This window comes from Serinus canaria, chromosome 7 (genome assembly GCF_022539315.1).
Source record: "Serinus canaria isolate serCan28SL12 chromosome 7, serCan2020, whole genome shotgun sequence".
NCBI lineage: Eukaryota > Metazoa > Chordata > Aves > Passeriformes > Fringillidae > Serinus > Serinus canaria.
This window is the reverse complement of record NC_066321.1, coordinates 29,346,307-29,368,097: the sequence shown is the minus strand read 5'-3', so window position 1 is coordinate 29,368,097 and position 21,791 is coordinate 29,346,307. Positions and strand designations below refer to the sequence as shown.

Sequence of the window (21,791 nt, the reverse complement as noted above, 5' to 3'; positions counted from 1 at the left end):
GCCAGGAGCAGTAGCCACAAATCCAATACTGAATGGGAGCAAGAAAGGCCATGGCAGGGCAAAGTTGTAATTGAAGAAATAGAGCAGCATGTTTTTGCTTCTGTTTTTTTCTCCCCTTAGATAAACTCCCTTTCATAAAACCCATAGGCCCGCAGAAGTAAGTTTTTTTTTTTTTTCCATTGGCATTTTGCTTTAGCAAAGTTTGCTCTAAAAAGTACAGAAGAACAAAACAAGCCTGGTCCCTCACTGCTAAACATGTTTGCCCAACCTCAGAGCTTCACTAATAACTCTGTTTCTTAGCACTAGGCATCATAGCAACTGTTCTGCAGTGTACAGTGCTGGTTGGTTGGTTTGTTTCTGAGTGATTTCCAGGCATCTGAGGATACCACGCTGGGTTAAGGCAAGCAAGATGCTTTTAACCTTCATGCACAGATTGAAAAAAGCTGGCTGCTCTAAAAGAGCTACATGTAAATCCAAGGACTAGTATGAATGGAAATCCTAGCTTCTTTAGCTGACTTGAGTTGAAAAATACCTTTTAAGGGACTCAGAAAAATATCTTGTCCTCTTGGACAAAACCCAGCTGAATGGGAGGTGCAAGGGGGAAAAAAGGGCAGGCTAAATTTCTGCAGTAAAACATAGAACTCTTTCCATCCTCTCTGTTACTCTTTTCTTTTTAGTGCTGCTAAATATTTCCCCCCCGTTTACCATCGCATCAGTCGAGGGCTTTGTGTAGTGTGACAGCACGTAATCCAAGGAAGCAAGCAGCACTCTTTAAAGCTGTGTATTTCCCCAGATTCAACATTACTGTGCCAGACAGCAGGTCTGCACCTTCTGCTGCTCTAATGAGCTTTGAGAGGCGCAGGCAGACAGAGCAGAGGGTGGCTCTCCACCTGAATCCTCTCTGGGTCATTTGCCAGGTCCGCGTTTGTGTGAGTCCGGTGTCCACGAGAGCTCTCCATCTTGGGATGTGAGTGTGGGTGTTAATAAAAATGAAGTGGTTTAAAAATAAAAGAGAGGACAAAAATCCCCCGCTTCTGGCCAAGCTGCACTCAAGGTATGTGCCATAGGGATGATGCAGGAGGTTTGCAGTGGCTGTTGGATGATTTGAGAACTGCAGATCCAGACTAATGGAAAAAAAGATCAAATTTTCTCCACTTTATACCTTTGGCAAATATTTCACCTCTTCTCCAGTTACTAAATATGGTAATATTTATAGAATTAAGAGCTGATGGTAGGAGCATATGAAATAGAAGGTTGTGGGAGGTTAAAGAAGTCTTCCTGGATAATTTTCCTCTCGCAAAAATTTAGTTGCCTCTGGAATAGCCCTGTCCAGGATGCGTTTGCTGATGGCTTTCTGCCCTGGGCTGACAGGCTCCAGGGGCTGTGCCTGGTGCCCTGGGGCGCTGTCCCAGCCCCATCCCACCCCCTCTCCTCACTGCAGCCTCTTCCCCTCCTCTCCTGCTGCTTTTAAAGCACAGCCCAAGTATTTCCAGGGCTGAAATCTGATTTCCTCTGCCTTGCGACTCATAATTAATTAGGAAAATGTTAATTCTGCACCTTCAAGTACTTTTTCTCCAATATTATTCAGACCATGGTTATTTTCCCTTTTCCCCCCGCCCCGTCTCTCCTGTAAGAGTGTTTTGGGTTTTTTTGGGATTAGTCCATTTCTGGTCTTGACATTTTTGTCTGGTGCCTTGCACGTCTCTATTTAACAGCATATTACCCGTGTCACTTCATGTGAAATCCATGTAATTATTTTTTAGGTTTGAAAGGTTTTTGCTTTCAAAGGGCAAACAGCACTTTTCAGCAGTCTTTCCAGGTGCATTAAGACACGTGGGAACTTCCAAACACAGTGGGAGGAGAAGTTTCACCATCAGCAGTGTCTAGAAGTGCTAGCTGGTGTCCCTTGACACTTTCTTTGTGGAAGATGATGGTTGTCTGCAGAGGCTTTTCAGCAGCTAATTTTAAAAGCATCTTAAATAAATCTCTCCTTTAGTTACAAAGAGAGAATACCAGGTAGGGACAAAATGTCTACAATCTATTGTGTGTGCCCTTCCAGAAAAATCCAAGGTAAGAAAACAAGGTTGGAGAAAATGTCAAGGCCTCTTTCAAAATATTTATTTCTGGATTCAGGGTTTTCTTTCCTCATTAAAAATATTCATCAAATTCAGCATGATGTTGCCAGCTGACCAGATCAGTGTCAGGTGTCACCAAAGGCTATTTGGCGCCCCCAGATTCTGCTGGGTGTGGTTCAGCAAAATCAGGGGCAGTGATGTGTTCTTCTTTGGCAAATCCTTGCCCTGTGTGCCAGTGTTATTAATTTTCTCTGTGCCAGCAGCCCTGGGGAGTGGCGTGGTGCAGTCAGTCACTGGTGCTCAGTCAGGGGCAGGACACCAAACCCTGGCTACTTGTAGGTTAATAAAGTTTTTTCCCTTTTTTTTCCTAAGCTGGAGCCTGCTTTGCTCTATTTCTGATCACATCTCACAGCAGACACCAGGGAGAAGGTATTTTCATGGGGGCACTGGCATTGTGCCAGGGTCAAACCATGACTTGGGGTCAGAGGTTTCACATGGGAGGGTTGGTCTCAGTCTGGTGAAGGGCAGTGCTGTGCAGTGCTGTTGGTTTTGCTGCTTCACCCTCTATGATTGACATATTTTGTCATTGGGATATGTTGATATGGCCCAGGATAAAATTTCCTCTAGGAACACTAAACACAGACATAGAGCAACCAAAGGCATGGGGACATGGGAGGGCAGGTCAAACCAGTGAGAGGGCCATACCTAGCACTGGTGGGGGCTTTGGGGTTCCAGTAACCCACAGGGAGTGATGCTGTTTCCAGTGGTGTGGGTGAATCTGAAGATGTGGAAGGTGTGTAACACAGAGTACCTGTGCAATATGTGATACACAAATACATTCTGCATCCTTTAGACCAACCTTTAATAATCTCCTGGGTACAGCACACAACTCTCCCCCAACCCTGCAGTCCCTGGAGCTCCCAAGGGTGAGATAAGGACATGGTCAAGAGGTTCCTTCATTCTCTGTCTATTTTTGATAGGAGAGGTTTGGAAGTACTTCAGCTGTGCTGCTGAACTCCTGGGTTTGAGCCTGGTGTTTCTTAGTATTCTGGGCTTTTTCTTACTTTATCCAAAGTTCTCATTATGGCACCATCAATATACATCAATTTAATACCAGTCAAACATGTTGTTCCATTTGTGAAGACCTGGGAGAAAGAGAGAGGGAAGGTGAGCTCCCCCTTGCTATTCCTGCCCAGGGCAGGGTGGGCCATCCAGTGCAGCATTTGCCCACCCCAAAGTCCCCAGGCTGCCCTTCCCCAGTGCTGATCCATTGGCATGGATGGGATAAACAGGGCAGGAGATATTTCTCCTTTCCAATGCCTTTATTAAATGTGATCAGCTCAGGTGGGGAGAACCGACGGGTCCATGTTCACGCTGCTGCTGCTGCTCCCAGGAGGGGCACAGAGAAGGAGAATAGTGCAGCTTTGTCCACTAGTTCATGGGTAGAGCTGGGGGTTCCATCCTCATGACAGCACCAGGAATTCCCAATTTTCTGGCTTGACACATTGATTCCCAATTTTCTGGTTTGAGGTCCAGCTGACAGGTTATGGGACGGGGCAAAAAGGGTCTCGTGTCTCTGCAGGCTCTGGATTCTGTTCCTCACATCCAGGCATCACTTTGATCTCTTAATTCTGGGTTGGCTTGTTGTTTTTAGGGGTTTATTTGCTAAGTTTGGTGGGGTGGATTTCCCGTGGCATTCTGGGTCCAAGGTCATTTGCATGTCAACCTCAATGTCCTCATTTGCATGTCAACCTCAATGTCCTCTCCTTTCACCGTCCAGGGGGATGCCATCCTCCTGGCAGCAGGCAGGTGGTACTGACAGAAAGGGGAAATCTCAGCAATAGGGAGTTAAGGACTGACTCTTAACAGGTGATTATAACATGAAGCTAACAAAGAACTCTCCTCTGCCAGAACTGGCTCAACTTGTAATTCTTTTAAAGAAATGGGTAACCTTTTTACTCATAACAATTGATGGAAGAGGGCCTGCAGGGCACTGCTGGCAGGCAGACACACTTTGTGTCCATCAGGGCAGCCCTGCTGAGGGACACAGCCTTCCTCTGCTTTTCTCTGGAGCCAGGGCTGAGGAGCAGGGCTGGCTGGACCTTTGGGCTGCCCTGTGTTCCTGGTGTAGCCCCTGGCACAGCAGCTGGTGTGTGTTGGGGTGATGAAATTTGGCTCCCTCAGGGGGCATGACATTGATCACTTGCAGCCAGTCTTTTAAGGGGCACTTGGTAGAGCAAATACGTTTGAAAAATAGTATTTTTGGAACAACAGCACTGTAGGTATTGTATTCTTGCCCTCCCAGGGTCGTTTTGAGGGGAGCAGGGCCAGGAGCCCAGGCTGTCCTGCAGGCATGGCTCCAGCCCCGCTGTGCAGCGTTCTCTGTGCAGCACATCCGCAGTGTCACTCGCCTCTTCTGAAATTACTTTTGCACTTTTAGGCATTTTTAGGGATTGTTTTTTGACCTTCAGGCTTCCACCTCCAGCACGAGGCTTGTCAGCTTCTGGGACATGGGCTGCAGACAGCTCCAGGCTGAAAGGCTGCCCACTTGTCTTCTGATCTCGTGCTAGGCTGTCCTTGGGTCTCTCCTTGGTGAGCAGACTCGGTAAGAGCCATCCTACAGAAGCCTGAGAGGCAAGGGGACAAAGCTAACCTCGGGGGGAGTTGGTTTATTAAAGTTATTTCCAGCCAACTCCATGGCTGCTCTTACTGAGTGTGGTGCTCTTTCGTTAATGAGTGAATAGCTGGATTTCATTTTCCCCCATACTGGTTTTGCAGACCCCTTCTTGAGAAAGCAGACAGAATTCAGACAAAAGTGACAGTTTTCTAGATTAAATTACTTCCAACGTCTTCTTTCTGATTTCCTTCAAACCAGAGCAGAGTCTCTGAAGGCATCAAAATGGATACTTTTTGCATTTGAAATTATTTGCCCCATTAACTAACATAAACATATCTTTAAAAGTCATGGCTGTTCCTGATGGAGTATTAACACATATTTCTGGTGAGAATTTGGATTTTGAGGAGGGGAGGGCTTTTTATGCACCCAGAATCTAAAAAATACACACCCAAACCACATCTGTTCCCTTGAATACATTTTCCACAGACTTCTGCAAGATCTGTTGTGAAGGGAGCAGTAGCCAGAGACTGGCTTCACACACCACAAATGCCAGGAAATCAATTTAGGGTGTGTGAAAAACGCCAATCACTTGTTTTTAAAATTTTAAAGCTTTAATAGTAATAGTTATAAAAATAGTAATACAATTAGAGTAATAATAATTTAGACAATTTGAATTAAGACAACATGAGACAATAAAACAAAGAGTTATGGACAGTCCAGGTACCTTTTCTGGGCAGCACAAGCCCGAAAAAGGACACAGTTAACAGAGGATTAACCCTTAAAAACAACAGCCTGTTGCATATTCATACACCTCACACCTGATGCATAAATTCCATTCAAAAACAGGATTCTGTCTGGGCATCCTCAACTTCTCCCTCCTAACCCCAACAGCACCTTCAAGGTGGGAAGAAGTTCATTTCTTCTGATAATGCAGCAATAAATTCTTTTTCTGTGAAAGATTGAGGTGTCCTGTGGCTGCTATCTCCCTGCAAGTCCTTTCTTTATAAAAAGTATCCTACACAGCATAGTTTCTATTTTAACAATTTTATAACCTAAAACTATATTTAACACACTACTGAAGAGCATTAATACAGCATCACTTTCTAACACAACACATCTAATATTCATTTTAATATTTGCGAAAAGCCAATCATAAAATAGGCATTTTTCACAGGGCAGCAAAATATTTCCCTTTTCCTTGGAAAGTGGGGCATGCTTTCCTTCCCAGCCCTGGAGAGGCACACAGAGCACAGCCAGGAGAGGGGTGAGCAAACTGCTGAGCTGGGCTGCAGAGCGAGGGCTGGACCTGCAGTCCCGGGGAGCCTGGGGTCTGATGGGATTAGCCTGCTTATCTGCTTTTCTGCCTTTCAGTTGGGATTTAGTTAAGAATTTCCTGCATCTGCATCAGCAAGAAGAAATGGCTGTTCCTGGGATTTGGAAAGGTCTGCACCAGGCCAAAGATATTCCAGCACAGAGTTTGAGACTTTCAAGGTGTTGGAAGTGCCAAATCCTCGAAGTAGATCCTTGGCATAAGGAAAGGGCTGGAGTGCTGCATCTGTGTGCCCGTGTGAGCAGCAGGAGGTGTTCCCACTCCACTGTGGGCTGGCTGTTTGTCCCTCCACACCAAACCTGCAGCCAGGCTCCCACGGGCTCTGGCTGGGTGTGTGGCCCTGGGGACACCATCCTGCAAAGCCCAGAGCCCTGACCTTCCCCACCCCACCTGTGCCTTGCCCACCAGCCAGCATCTGGTAGGAGCCTGCTTTGGGGAGTTGCTCCTCTGCAGGCAGAAGAAGCCCCTTGGATTAATGGTCTGCCTGAGAGCTGAAGGGGAAAAAAAAAAAGAAAAAAGAGAAATAATTTTAAGTATCACATTAAAATGCCACTCCACATCTGAAAGGATCCATTAAAACTTTTATAGAGCTTTTTACATTTGTTTCCCCTCTTTTACATTTTGTTCTGATTCAGGCACTTCTCTCTTATAATTCTCCTATGTAATAAACATTCTTGCCTCGGTTGGCTCTGCTCTGAGAGGGACTATTTTTGGTGCAGAGGAAAACGTGGCACTTCTGATAGAATAGAGTTTTTCTTTCCAACATCACCATTTGCAGGGCTCCAGCCTGGACAGGAGCCTTGGTTAGCCCCCTGGAGGTGTTCCTGCACGATCTTTCTTAAAAATGTTGTATTTTTTTAAGGGGTTTGGAGAATGCACCTAGGCTTCACCCTTTGGTTCTTCTCTTTGTTAGGAGGAAAGGTTTCTAAGGTCCAGCAGGAATCCCTGAAAACACTCAAGGCCAGGCTGGAGGATGTTCCAGCTCATTGCAGGGGGGGTCATCACCTTGATGACCTTGAAAAGGTCCCTTCCAGCTCAAGCCATGCTGTGGTTCTGTGATTGGGCTCATTGGGCAGGTGGCTCCCTCCTCCTCAGGACTGTGGGCAAAAAAAATAGAGCTTTCTGTTGTTTAGCCTTTGTCATTACTTTAAAAAATATTTAAATTCCTAAGTGCTTGAGGGGCATGGCCACAGGCCCTGCTGTCTGCAGGGGAAGGCAGGAGCTGCAGGACATGTCCTGCATCCTGTCCCCTCCACAGGGCTGGGCCATGCTCACCATGCCAGCTGCCTGCCCAGGCAGAGAGGGGCCTCTCCTGAAACCTGCTCCTCGTGGCCCAGTGAGCTCAGGGAGCTGGTGCTGCCCATGTGCTGCTTGGAAAATCTTTCTAAGGCCTCCAGTTTAGACCAGACTCAAGTGTCCCCAAGGGCAAAGCCAGCACCTTCCCAGGTCAGTCACAAACAACCCAGGGGAGACAAGCTGTGCCATGCATTGCCCTTTCCTTGCCTTTTGCTCCTTCTCCTGTGCCTGTGACATTGCAGATCCTGAAATCCCACTCACTGCTCACCTGTGCTTCCTGACTGGGGGATTTGGCAGTGTATTATTTAATCCTTCATCCAGTCCTCTTACACAGATTTGCATTTCTGAAAGTTAAATGCTTGAAGCAAAGCATCTCTGTGCCCTGGGAAGGGTGTGGCCACCCCAGTGGGCATTTCCCAGGGGCAATAAGGGTGTGACCTCAGCATTGCCAAGCTCCTTGCAGGGCTCCCCTTCTCTCTGTGCTGCCTTGCTGCTGTACCTGCTGCTTGGGCTTTCCTGCCCCTGCTCTGCCTGCTTGGCATCAGCACACCTAAGCCTTGCAAACCCAGGGCAGACTTCAGGAATGCAAATAATGTTCCCTGTGCATCCAAACCATGTCTCTAAAAACCTTTTCCTCTTGTTCCTTGTTGCCCTGGAGGATAGTTACTTCAAAGAGCAGCCCTGTTGCCTGGCATTTCAGTTTATCTCATTACCATTGTGCTTGCCAAGCCAGCCAGCTTTGCCAAAAACAGAATCAAGGTTGTTGGCAGTGCTGGCTGGCTCGATCTTCACCCTCTCTGCTGGCAGAGATGCTAATTTCCCCTTGATTGCAAACCCTGCATTCATCTTTTGTGAATAAGCCGTGCCCACAGCCACACCATAATGGCTTTAAAAACCTGGGCCTGAGCCTGTGGGCCCCTCTGCTCTGCTCTCCAAGGCAGGGCTAATGGATGCTCTTGGATTATTTACTCACCACTTCTTTGGCCCAGGGCAGCAGCTGGCTGGCACCCACAGCTGGCAGGAGCAGCACGGGGAGAGCTGCAGGGGAGGAGCTGGGGGAGGCACAGCCGTGCGGATGGGTGGGTGGATGGATGGATGGATGGATGGATGGGTGGATGGGTGGATGGGTGGATGGATGGATGGATGGATGGATGGATGGATGGATGGATGGATGGATGGATGGATGGATGGATGGATGGATGGATGGACGGACCGTGGGTGGGTGCAGGGCTGCAGGCACCACTCGAAGGTCACTTCTCACAGCAGGGGCTGGCCGCAAGAGCAGAGGTGAGGTCTGGCAGTTCCTGGCTCCAGGGGCTTCCCTGGGCTTCAGGAAGGCTCAGAGCAGCCTCAGGATACCCCCAGGATGGCTCTAACACCATCTGATTTCCCTCTTGCTGTCTGGAGTTGGTTGGAACAAGCTGTGTGTAAATTTTTAATGAGTCTCGGGTGCAAAGTGCTGAGCTGGCAGTGGTGTGGCACAGCCTGAGCAGTTTGTGCTGCTGCTGGCTTGGGTTGGCATTGCCACCATGAGCAGAAAGCTTTGGGTTGCTGCTTAAAGTCACTTTAATGGCTGAAGATTATTTTGTCGTTTTTAACATCCCTAAAATGAAACACACCTCAAAAAAAAAAAAAAATTAATAAATCCTGAATCTATTAACCAGGGCTGAGCAGCACCTGCAGGGATGGGTGAATTGGGGTGGACAGCCACATCCCTGGGCTTTACATTCCTATTTAGGATAGGCCTGCCCCAAATGATGCTATGGCTGTTGCTAAGCAACAAGTGATGCCTGCTGTAGCCAATATTGCCCTCTTAAAGGTGTGTTTGCAAGGAGCCATCTGTTGCCTGCATGACATCAGTTTGCAGGTGCATGGATTTGTATTAGTTAGTGGCAGTAAACTTTGGCAATGCTTCAGAGTGATGTTAAAATGGAATACAGTGTGCCATGAAGGTCTTGTGCAGCAAAAAAAGCATTAAGCTCTCCCCTTTGTTTAATTGGAACTTAAAGCTGGGATATCTTACTCACCAAGATAAGTTACCAGTAAATCAGGTTGCAGAATGAATGAACAAAATAAATTGGGTTAGTTGGAAGGTTTAAGGAGGAGGAGCATTTGTGAGCTGCTGGCTTTACAAACACAGTTACAAAGTCTTGAGCTGGAAGGGAAGGCTCACACAGAAACCTGTGACTGTCCCAGTGCTGCTTTGATTTCCAGTCTTTATCAGGAAAAGACTGGATCTGCTCTAACCATGAATTAGCACCCACATCAAGAAAGGCTTTTGGCTGCTCGTGTCCTTCTGGTTTTGTGGCTAGTTGCCAGATTTGCAGAGGATAGGGCTCCTTTCATGGGCCATCACAAACTCCCTTTTTCATCTTCCTGAGCTTCTTTTCCTTCACTTGCTTTGCTCCACCAGCCAGCACCTCACTTTGCCTCCTGTGCCTGCAGAAGATGCTCTGCTCCCCAGGGATGTACCCCTGGTCCTGCCTGTGGGTGCAGGGTCTCTCCTCACCCCATGGCCTTGGTGGTGACTTTGGACATGCACAGAGCCACTTGCAAGGCAGGGCTGAGGTGCTGCTGGCTCTCAGGATGCCCAGGAGGGGCTGGCCTGATGGTCTCACCGCGCCACAGAACTTCCCTGTTCTTCACTCACCCAGGGCTCCTCTGCAGGGCACAGGAAACTCTCATCTGAGGGCAGCAGTGAGAAGGGGAACCATGGCAAAGTATTTTAACTGTATTACTTTCAGGTGGTTGCCACATCTTTTCTAATTAAAATAAAATCATCTTAGGACTCCTGAAATGAATATTTGGTATAATGTATTCAGAAAGTGATGAAAATGTTTTCATTAAATAGTGAGAGAGGGAGAGAGACCCTGCAAGGCACAGCATTTTATCTCAACTCTCTAATAACATTAATAAACTCTTTAATCTTTGTCACGTTTATGACTTAATGGCAATCCTTAAAGACATGATAGACAAGTTAGAGCTGCCAGGTTCCTTTAACCTATAAGCATTCATATCCTTCTCAGGGTTTTGATTAAGTGGAAAATTCCTCTGCAAGGGGCTTTATTCTCCTTGTGAACCTGTGCTCTGCAGTCGTGTCAGTGGCAGGGGATGCTCAGCTGGGGCCTGGCCGTGCCGTGGCATGGGGCTGTCACCTCCCTATTGCACTGCTAGGGGAGCACCAGGGGGGCTTGGTGGTGTGAGCAGCCCTGGCTGTTCCCTTCTCCCACCTGGTACTGACCTGGCCCTGCTGCTGGCCCCTCCTGGCACCCTCTCTTGGCTCTGCTCTCCATGAGAGCTGTGCTCAGAGTGCTTGGTGGCCAGCTGTGTGCTGTGCTCCCTGCGGCCTCTGGGCTACAGGGCCCTGAGAATCCTTGCCCCTGTGCCTCTGCTCACACACAGGGGCTGGATAACTCTGCTTTCAGACAAGTCACATTTACTGGGATGTCACCGACATGTTTTATGAAAAATCCTTTCCTTAGGATTTCTCCCCTCCTGAGAAGCTGAGAGGCCTCAGGAACAAACTGTGAACAATTCTTATCTGCTGCTGTGGGATGCAACAGGGGAATCTGTGATTGGCCTCGTCAGGCTGTTTCCAATTAAGAGCCAATCACAGTTCACCTGTCCGGCCGGTCTCGGTCTGGGAGAAGACCTTTGTTATTCATTCTTTTTCTATTCTTAGCTTAGCCTTCTAGTGAGATCCTTTCCTCTATTCTTTTAGTATAGTTTTAATATATTATCTATCATAGAATAATAAATCAAGCTTCTGATACATGGAGTCAACTTTCTCGTCTCTTCCCTCATCCTGGGACCCTTGTGAACAAGACAACACTGGGGAGCAGAGTTTGGTGGCAAGGTCAACACCCCAGCTGTGGATGCTGAAAGCTGCCAAGCCCAGGCTTCACTCTGCCCCAGGGTGCCATGGGAAGTGTGTGGTCCAAAGCAGCAGATATCCAGGGGGAAAATAGTATGGATCATGTAATTATGGAGCTGCACAACAAGACAGGCACAGCTGGGGGCTGACTCCAGCCTTGGGATTTTCTTTTTTATTTTTCTCAGCAATCTGGCAGTTTCTAACCATCAAGTTCCTGACTAGAAAAGCTAATTGATATTCCTTTAATGTAAGGTTTTTGCATTTAATCTCCTTAATTTGTTTTGTTTTGTTAATGTTACATGAAAATGCAGCCTTTTTTCCCTCTGCTGCTGGGGCTTGGACCCAGAACATCCATTCTGGCAGCTGCCCCCCTCTGGAGAGATGCTCCATTGGTGGGGTGAGTGCAGAAGGGGGTCATCAGTGGCAGCTTGGTCCCTCCTGGGGACCCTTGGGAGGGCTGTGGCAGCTGCATCCCTTCCCCAACCCAAGGACCTCCACGTGGGACAGGTGTGATTTCATCCACATTTGGTTCACTGTGATCTGCTGCACACACAAGTAGCAGCTGGGTGAATTCACTCTTGTAAATAAGCTGGAGCCTCTTTGGTTGTTTCTCAGTCACGTGCCAGCAATGAAATGAAGAATCTCCCCTCTTTTATTTGCATCATTTTGATGCTGTCAAAAGAAAGAGACAATACTCATGTAGCATAAGGAGAATTTTTAAATAGAAGCATTACATTTTAAACCCCTAATAAAGATAAAAGCAAAATAAACACTGGAATTTGAATTTAGAGAATGAGAGAGGAAAGATTGGGCTGGGCTGGTGGAGTAATGAAGGTAGTGGCTGGTAACAATTTTTAATAGCACATTAATGCTGAATTACTTTGGAATTTCTGCAGGAGTCGAGATGACATCCACATAAACACCAAATGAATTCCAAATGGTTGGTATTATCATAAAGAGCACCAAATGAATTAATAATGATGGAACACTTAAACTAAAACGTTATCTTCCCTAATCTGTTTTCTCTTTTACGCACTGCGCAATTCATTTTTAGCCAACTATGACCCTTTCTTTCATTTGTCTTTTAATTTAAAAACATATATATTTATTTCTGCATGGATGTTCTCCTCCTGCACTGCTTGAAGTGGGACTTGGGCTAGTCCATCTTCACAGCAGTTTTGCGTTGGCCTCAGAAAATTTAAGCAATGGATGGGAAGACATCTGGACATGAGATGGGAAAATGACTATGACTAATAAGAACAATAATAATAACCATTCCCTCTTGATGGTCCCACATGTGCACAGACCTCAGGGCACCCTTAACAGCGTTTAATAAGCTAAATGGCTCACTTTACAGCAAGGCAATGTGTCTCCCCCTCCCATGGAGGAGCCCAGCAGGAGAGGAGGCTGAGCCTGCAGCCTGTGGCTGAGATCAGTGAGCAGCAGTCTGGGGCTGGTTTGGGTGTCCCAGGGAGGAGCTGAGCCCCGGCACTGCTGCCACACACGTGGGGCACTTTGGGGTCCCCCATGGGGCTCCCTGGCACAGCCTGGGCAGGGGCAGCAGCCCAGCAGGGCTGGCCCGGCCGGGCGGGGTATGCCCGCTGACATATTAGCAGTCAAATGACATTTAGAGAGCACAAGTCTCACTCTCTCCTGCAGGCCAAGTAAATATCATTAGTAATGATATTAAATCTCAAATTGTGCTGCTGCACTATGGCAACCACTCAGCAATTTGCTATTGCAGCTTGTTCCTAACAATTACTTTCATCATACACTTTATTTCTTGGAAAACTATTACTGACCATAATCTTCTACATGGCATGCTATGAAAAGAAATAATAATAATAATAAATTAATTAAAGGAAAAAAGTCAACCCAGCTTCCAGAGTGAGGGTGCAATGCTGCCACGAGGCTGGCATGGTAGGTTTTGGTTTTTTTAGGAAGCTGGCAGTGCTGGGAGCTGCACGGGGAGCTTGGCAGGGCACAGCTTTTCTGCCCTGTTATTCTTTGTGGCTTTGATGCAGGAAGTGGTGCAGGGAAGTCAGGTGGCTCTTCTCTACAGCATCTATCACACAAATACAATTTCATTTTTCTATACCAAGTTAAGTTTTTGTATGTGCACGTGTATTTATTAGATCTGTGAGCATGTAGGCATATCCCTGTGTGTCTATAGGGTACGTGTGTGTGTATACACACACATAGCTGCATATATATTTCTCCATCTATGCATTGATGCATCCATTTGTACATTTATACATCCCAGGCTGTCCGTACCTGTGTGTGCTCACACAGAGCAGCTCCTGGCTGCTCCTGCCTGCAGCAGTGCTGGCTGGGCTGTGCCCCTGGCAGGCTGCTGGCCCCACACACGTGCTGAGCTCCTGTGACAGAAGCAATATATAATTATGTTACAAATTAACTTGCAAATGCTGGCGGTGATGTATTCCACTGGAAAAAAAAAATAAAATCATCGGTTTCGTCTTCTCTGGTGTCTTGTAGCGGGTCCCTCCAGCACGCTCTGCATCTGTCAGGATCCACGCCCTGGGAGCACTGATCACTTTTATTAACCATTAAACGAGAGTATCCTTTTTATTTGAGGATGTAAAACACGCAGGAAGCAGTATCCATAGCCGCTAATTCAGGTCACATTACACGGCTGTGCCTCACCTCTGCGCCCATCCCCGCCCCGCCGAGAGCAGCGCTGCCGTCGGGGCCGATCCCCGCTCTGCATTTCCACCCGCATCCTACCCCCAGGAACTGCACTCCTTCTCCCCGTGACCCCATGAACGCCAAGCCCCTTCTAAAGCTTCTCTCGGGACAGGTTTATGAGGCGTTACTGCATTTTCTTAACATCCTCCGCCTGCCGGTGGTTTTCCCTTCGGGCGGGGCGGTGCGAGGCGGCGGCGCCGCGGTCCCCGCAGAGCGGGTGGCGCTGGCCGGGTCCCCTCCATGTGCGGGGCACCGCGGTGACACCTCCAGCGCTGGACCACGGCTCCCAGAGCCCGGGGAAAATCAAATAGGAGAAGGACTGACCCCAGGGCTCCTCCCTGGGTGTGGGAACGACCCCCCGTTCTACTGACGGAGCGGCGGTGGCGGGTGCCACCTCGTTAGCATCATAGAGCGGGCTCCTCACATGCTTTTTTTCCATTCCGCAGCTTGGCTGCTGCTGTGTGAGACTGCGGAATATTTTACTGCCTTGTGGCTCGCATTCAGTACGGCAAATAAAAAGAAAAAAAAAAAAAAAGAGGAAAAGTTGACAAAAATCCTGCCTTTTTTTTTTTTCTTCTTCTTGCGCGCATCTCTGTTTTTAACAGCCCTCCTGCTGTGACAAAACTGTTAATTAAACTGAAACTAAAATAAATTAAGCTCACCTAATATGACAGGCATTTGAAAGCAAAACATCAGCTGAAGGGCTGGCAGCGCAGGAGCTGCTGTGGCTGTTCCTTGTGCCCCTTCTGCTCGCAGGTGCCATTGGTGGCACTGTCAGGGTGCAGCATTCCAGATGCTCTGTGTGTGTGGGGGGGGACAAAAAAATGAGATTTTTGGCTTCCATAACTGACGGAGCCTAGCGTAGGAGGCTCCATCAGCCTGTTGAAATACAGCTAAAATATTTGTATTATTCATAATATTAATTATACCAGTTTTAAATGACTCTAAAAACTTAATGTGTGATGGCCCAGTGTTTCTCCATCTCCCTTCAAGTTCAGCTGAGGTTGTTGATCATTCTGGAAAAGCCCCACCAGCTGTGCTAGACACCCTCAGCTTGCCTTCCAAACCTGTGGGGGCTGCAGCTGCCTCGCAAGCAGAGCTGCAGCCTGGCCATGCACCCATAAATTAAAGAGAGGGCCAGGCTGGCCGAGGCACAGCGCTGGCTTTGATGTGCAGTAATGAACCTCGCTTTTAATTCGGGGCTGTAACTTCCGTGCCGACGCAAAACGGGAGCTGGGAAAAGCCGCATGCATAATCAGGGTGAAAGCGAGGATGCGGCGTGCCATGTGTCTGATGTTGGATGAGAGGCAAGATAGCCTTTAATCATTTTGTTTTCAAAGGAGCTTTAGAGAGCTCTTTGAAGATGAGGCTTTTTTTTTGAGGGCTGCTTCTGGAAAACGGGAGGCAGCGATAGACGCACCCGCGCCCACCTGCCCGCTGGGTTAACCTGTGCGTGGGACACACCTGGGCAGCCCTGCCACAGGGAACCTCTGCAAAACCACAGCTGCCCGTGCTGGTGACACCCTGATGGAGCAGGAGCACATCTATTCAGAGCTGTTAGAATAGGGTGTCCGGCATCCCTTTGTTAATTATAATATTTTTGTAATGGTAATGTTCTGTAAATCGTGTCTTATTCGCTTTGGATCATGAACATCTGATCAGACTTTTCAGGAGAAGCACCGTGGTGGTGAGGTGTCCTGTAATGCAGCATTTGGGGTGGGGAAAGGTGAGGTGTGTGTCACACATGCCCCCACAATGCCCCAGCACTGCAGGCAGTCAGGCTGGTAGCTGCAGGTGAGCTCCTTACAGGCTGGGATCCAGCCCAGCATCCCAAAGCACGAAGGTGTTGGACCCATCTGACCACCCCAGGCTGGGGAGGGTGAGGGGCTCTGCCAATAGCATGCCTGGCTTTATTTTGAGGACTGAGGTCAGGATGCTCTTGTGATAAATGCATCACATACAAAATAAGAACATGGTTTCTTGCTCCAAGAATGTCACAGGCTGTTCCTTAGGGAATGGCTGTGCCAACAGTCCTATTTTTACCTCTTAATTTTACCTTTTATACCTTTCAGTGTGGTTTGTGGTAAAACAACAACGAGGAAGTATCTGCAGGCTGTTGGGCCATGTGTGTTGCCCCACAGCCATCACATTGAGTGTAGAGTACTGGTATTTTCAGTGCTTTTTGCACATTTGGTCATTTACTGTGGTTTTTAAAGCAGGTGAATGCTGGTAGTTGAGGTTATTTGCAGTTGCCATTGTGCCATGCAAAGAAAGCCTGTGAAACAGCCCCAACAGGTGAATCACTGCCCTCCCCAAGGGCTGAGTCTGTCTCCATGGGCATCACAAGGCATCTTGCTCTTGGCTCAGTGCTGCTGAAGTGTGCACTGAGAAGAGGACAAAGAACAACACATTTTCACCCCTCTGTGTCACTCCAGGTGGAGGAGCTGGGCTCTGCCTCATCCTCACAGCCATGGCTTTGCCCACGTGCCCAGCCCACCTCCCTGCATCTTCTGTCAAACTGCACAGACATTGCCACATCTCGAGTTCTGGCCAGCACGGGGATCTAACAAACACACACTTTCCAGACCCTTCAGAAAAGGAAAAGTCCACATCTCCAAATTTGCTGTGTCTTGTAGTTCCTGCAAATGTCTTTGGTAGAAATCTCTGTTCCTGTACCTACAACCCCAAGGCACTGTTGCTGTCAGACTGTGTGTCCATGCCAGAGTGTTGAAGGTTAAGTTTGAAAGATTAAAAGAGGTGGGACCTGCCAAGTGTGTTAAAATAAAAATCCCTTTCTCCTCTCTGCCCTCCTGCCTCAGCAGGTATTTAAACACTGGCCTTGCTGGGGAGGTGTGAGCCTTTGTGACAGGCCCTGCAGCTGGGGAGGCAGCTAATGACACCTGGCAAATGCTGTTTGGGGATTAAATGTGCCACTGCTCCCTGAAAGGCAGGCTCATAATGCTGGAAAGTTTGGAGACAGTGTGTCAGACTCCTGTTTTCACTCCTAAGCAATGCTGTGCTATTTTTGTCCAGGCCAAACTTTGCCTTTTTTAATTAGGTTTATTGCTGTAGCTCCATGGCAATGTGTATGTGCTAATGTTGGATTTTTGTATTTAATGTATTTAATTTAATACCAACATAAACAATGCAAACCCGATAGTCCCAGTGGGGGGACTGACACTGACATTTGGAATTGGCTCAGAATAGGTGGTTTTGATGCTTGTTAGACTCCAAGTCTTTGCTCAGGAAGCACAAAGAACAAAGGAAGGGTGTCTGCAGGGTAGGGCTGCGTTTGCCTCTTTCAGCCTAATCCTCAACCTGCTGCTGAAGTGCTCCTCCTGGACATTGTAATGCCACTTGGGCATGAGTTACAGAGCCTGCAAAGTCTCCCTAGAGGGGGGGTTTGTGCCACCAGACCTATGCAGCGCCTGCCCTGCACTCCTTGTCAGAGCACCCAGGCTGTGCTGAGCGTGAGACACAAAACCTGCAAGGACTGGCACAGAGAAGAGCATCCTGCAGTGGGTTTGAGCCTAGAAATGTCCCTGTGGTGCAGCCAGCCAGGGTCACATCTGCTCTCAGCCTCTGCTGTGTGCTCCTGCCCCACTCTAGCACTCTTCCAATCTGAAAGCAAGGATCTGATATTGGAGAGCTGGGGTGAGGGCTCAGGAGCAGGGGGGTGCTGGACAGCTCCCTCTCCTTCTGCCTTGGCCCAGCCTACAGTTCCAGGGAGCAGAAGGTCTCTGCAGGGCCAGCACCCCAGAGAGCTGCCCTGTGCCATCATCTGCCCCTCTGCCTGTGCAAGCACCACTCCCACTCCCATCAATCAGCACAGACCAGGTGTCTGGAAGCATCTCTTGCCAATCACCTTTTATTACCTTTAAAAAGCCAAGAAACCCAGAACAAGACAGAAACTGAGCCCGTGTGAACATCATGCAATGGATTCACTTTAAAGCAGGCTGGGGTAGGGAGGGGAAGACCAAAGTTGTGTTAGAGCAGCAGGACCACTGCACCCGTGTCTGAGGGCCAGGCCGGGTGGGCTGTCACTGGTGGGCTTGGTGGTGACTGCTGTGAGTGACCAGATGGATGCTGAAGCAGGAAATGGAAACACACTCATGAGACATCACCCCAGGTAACCCCAGGTCTGACTCTGACGTGGTGATGACAGTGAGAACTACTCCTAACTCTTCTCTTGGGCACATCCTGCCCGGGCAAAGTCTCTTTGGAGAGGAGCAGCACAGTGACTGCTGTTACAGGGCTCTCCAGTTCAGTGCTGCCACTCAGTGGGACTGAGCCTGGGCACTCACTCAGGGCACAGGGTTATCCAGCAGCAGTGATGTTACCCCACTCTGCTGTCTTCAAAATTCACAGCACAAACTAGAGCAGAATTACCTTCTGGAAAGGATGTGCTTTGGAGAGTTTCAGCTATCACAGAAATAACTTTGCATCTTGTCCATCATGTGGATGTGACAAAACACATGCCCTTATTTTCCTGAGGTATAGCCAACATTTGGGTTCATTACATTTAATGGAGTGGGGTCACCCATAAAGTTATTTATAAGGTATTTTCTGAGTGTTTTTCACCTTCTCTTTGAAAAAATAAATTATATCAGCATGTTCACGAGGTGCAAATGGGACTGGCATTTCAGCTGTTATTATGTTATTAACTTTTTTAACCTAATAATTTTCAATCAAGAGTGAGAAGCAATTTTCACTCACTCCAGTGACCAGAGCTGGAGACTCTGCCAAGTGTTCTTGTAGGGTTCACCTTGACAGCCACCTAACTCCATCCCAAATGGAAACGTTACCCCCGACACTCTCATTGCCGTTACCGAGAATTTCCATTTCCCCTTCGGTTAGGATTTAATTTAGAAGGCAAAGACTTCCTAAGCTATGGGAGAGTAAAGATAGATGGCATGGGAGAAGAAGGCTGATGAAATGTAGTTGACTCCGGATCTGAAATATTTTATCCCTCCTCAATGTAGGTTAAATTATTCTTCACCTTTCCCACATCCATAATTGTCGCTGATCTTGGACCAACTCAAAACCCTACTACTGAGTTCAGTAGACTCAAAATTGCCACTAGAACTGGAAAAAGAAAAAAAAAGAGACTTGTTAGTGTCCATACACAATATCCCAAGACTATACACAGCTATGAGATACAGCAAATTTAAGAAAGGCAATTTTTTTCTCATCACTGAGTATTTATTATATATAACAAATACATGAAAAAGAAAAAACTATATTGTGTGATATAAATAGTTTATTTACATTACAGAAAAACATCAAGACAATGTATACTATTTCAAATATATCCATACATAATCAAATATAGCTGTAGTACATGTTCTCATTGGTGTAGATTACCACAAATGCAAGGCAACATGTGTAGATCTTGTCTTAATCTTTTGTCTATAATACTGTATTTTGTAGTCCAAGCTCTCTGCAGTTAGTTTTGCCATTGTGGAAACATGCTCTCTTTAAATTAACCTTGTCGATGCTCTTGTTGTGTTGTCTGAACTGTAGTGCCCTGTGTTTTGCTTCTGTCTGTGGATTCTGTTGCTCCTGGGACATTTCCTGGAAAAGAGAGTTGTGAGAATACACGGCTCTTAGCAACACATCTGCTCCAGAGGTGGCAGGGGTAGCAGGGACACGAGGGTGAAAGGGGCATCCTGCAGCCCTCAGTGTGCTTCCTCCTCAGTGAAATGAAACCAGCTGGCTAATGGCAATGGCACCAGGAAACAAAAAAGCCACCACAACCCCCCAAAGAAATACTGTGAACAAAATGATGGCAGGGGAGATGTTTGGGTTCCTGAACCCTGGGCACTCCTGCTGCGTTGCAATGATCCCAAGCACACCGTGTTGTTCAGCTCTAAATAACGGGTTTATTGTGAGCCAGGTGCAGGTGGAAGATCCAGGATGGCCCCATGCTCACCTGGCCAGTGTCCCAGGTCTGTGAAGCGCTTACACAGTGGCTAAAGGGGCTGCCTTTGCAGGGCCCTAAGTGCCTGCAGCCCCCCTGAGCATGGCAGTGCTCCATGCTCAGCCCATCAGCAAACAGCCACTGCACCTACAGGTGCCTGCACCGTGCCACGGCTGCTTGGCTTGCTCTGGAGAGCCCCAGATCTGATATTCCTTGAACAGCTGCAGGGGCAAACCCCTCGTGCCTCAGCAGCTCCACTGTTCCTCAGCAAGGGCACGTTTCAGCCTTGCACCTGCAGCAGCACCTGCTGTGGGGATGCTGCATTTCTCCCTAATGGAAAGCTCATGGTGTGTTTCTGGTTTCCTCTCATGGAAAGGCACCCTCGGGCAGAAAGCATGGAGAAGTTTAATCCAGGTGTAGGCCACAGGATGTTCAATCAGCTGAAAGCCAAGGGTGGTTATGGTAAAAACTGTGGGCAGCTGCACAACAGAGACTGAAACACTCTCTTGGAGTGCCAGGAAAAGGGGTCCCACAATACTCCAGATGACACTGGCATGGAAAAAAATTCCCTATGTATGTTACAGGAGGGCTTTCAGCAGCATTAGGTAAAAAACCCTGTGGCTCATGCACTGGAGAGAGCCCACCTCAGTGCAGTGAGAGCTTAAAGCACTTGCCTGCAGCTCTGTGTCGGGTAACTAAGAGCAGAACAGAGTGAAATAAAATAAAAAAGGTCATTTTCCACCCCCCCTGTTGAATGGGAGTGATATTATAGTTTTGTGATGTCAACTGAAGGGCTAAACAGGAGCATAAGAACTTAGGAAGCATTTTAAAAAATGCTGGAATACAATTATGTAAGTGTCTAGCAAAATATGGGTCAGACTGTCCTGACTTGCCTCACTTTTAAGCCACCAGGACCACCCCCTCATGAGAAGCTGTGTGGCTGTGGGCTATATTTTGCCTGGTTCCTTCCTGGGAAGCAGTGAAGTAGGCTGCTGTCATTACTGCAGGAAAAGCCAGGCTGCCTCTCCTGCGCTCTCGGGGGTCACGGCAGAGCTTTCATTACGGAGCCGAGGCAGCCTTCAGCCGGTCTGTGATCTCATGACAAACTCATTATCCAGCTGTGAGTTCCCTGGAAAGGCCAGCAGCCTTTGGGAGGGAGGCAGGGAGCTGCTGTTGGCAGGCACAGGCTGGTTCCCTGAGCACCACGGGCGCACCGAGAGCCCCCCGGCCGCTGTCCCCGCACAGCCCCTCTGGTGCTCTGCAAGGCACGGGCAGGGACAGCCCCATGGGCTGAGACAGCCCCAGCAACACCCAGGGCTCCTCCCAGAGCCCCCAGCATCTGGATTTACAGCCCTGCTGTGCCCCAGCACTCAGCCATGGGAAGTAGGGTTAGGGAGCCAGGGCACGGTGGGCACAACCAGACTGATTTTCTATGAGATGTGGAGGAGGCTGGGGGATGATGAGGATGGTCAGCAATCCTAGGGGATGCAGCTGTGCATGGTGGATACCAACTGCTCCTGGTGTCCAGGAGCTGAACATCTCATAGGCACTTTCCCCAACCACTGCTGACAGTATCTACATGGTCGCTTCAAGCTCGAGAGAAATCAATTCAAATGTAGAGATTACTCTGATTAATGATGAAAAAGCATCTTAGAACCAAAAATGCCTGTGTTTCAATTGTACATTACCCATGGCTGGGAGCTTGGGAAGGCCCCAGGCTGCTCACACACAATGCTGCAGCATTTACAGGTGAGTTGTGTCTGAAGTGCAGCAGGGGCTCATAAGGGGAGCATTGGCGTTTAACCAGCTTTTGAGACTTAATCATCTGCTAAAACTGCCTGATAGCTTTTCCTTGGTTCTTAACTCTTTAATCAAAAGTCCTTTGTAGTGCACTGTGTGGGGGGTGCATTCATTTATGAGCACAGCAGTTACATCGATGTAAACCCAGTACAGAGCACAGGCTGCCCTCCCTC

The 21,791-nt window shown here is 48.1% G+C and overlaps 1 protein-coding gene and 1 long non-coding RNA gene across 2 annotated transcripts in view; one reads left to right on the top strand and one right to left on the bottom strand.

Moving 5' to 3' along the window:
• The window catches only part of LOC127059824 (uncharacterized), a 73,617-nt gene that overhangs the window by 47,765 nt on the left and 4,061 nt on the right, over positions 1-21,791 (top strand). The gene's annotated exons all lie outside the window — the stretch shown is intronic.
• The window catches only part of TMEFF2 (transmembrane protein with EGF like and two follistatin like domains 2), a 130,891-nt gene continuing 126,910 nt past the window's right edge, over positions 17,811-21,791 (bottom strand). Inside the window, exons 10-11 of the mRNA XM_030241541.2 lie at positions 19,386-19,472; positions 17,811-18,983 (exon numbers count right to left, since the gene is read on the bottom strand). Coding sequence (XP_030097401.1) covers positions 18,887-18,983; positions 19,386-19,472 — 184 coding nt within the window. The 3' untranslated portion in view covers positions 17,811-18,886. The remainder of the gene's footprint in view (positions 18,984-19,385; positions 19,473-21,791) is intronic.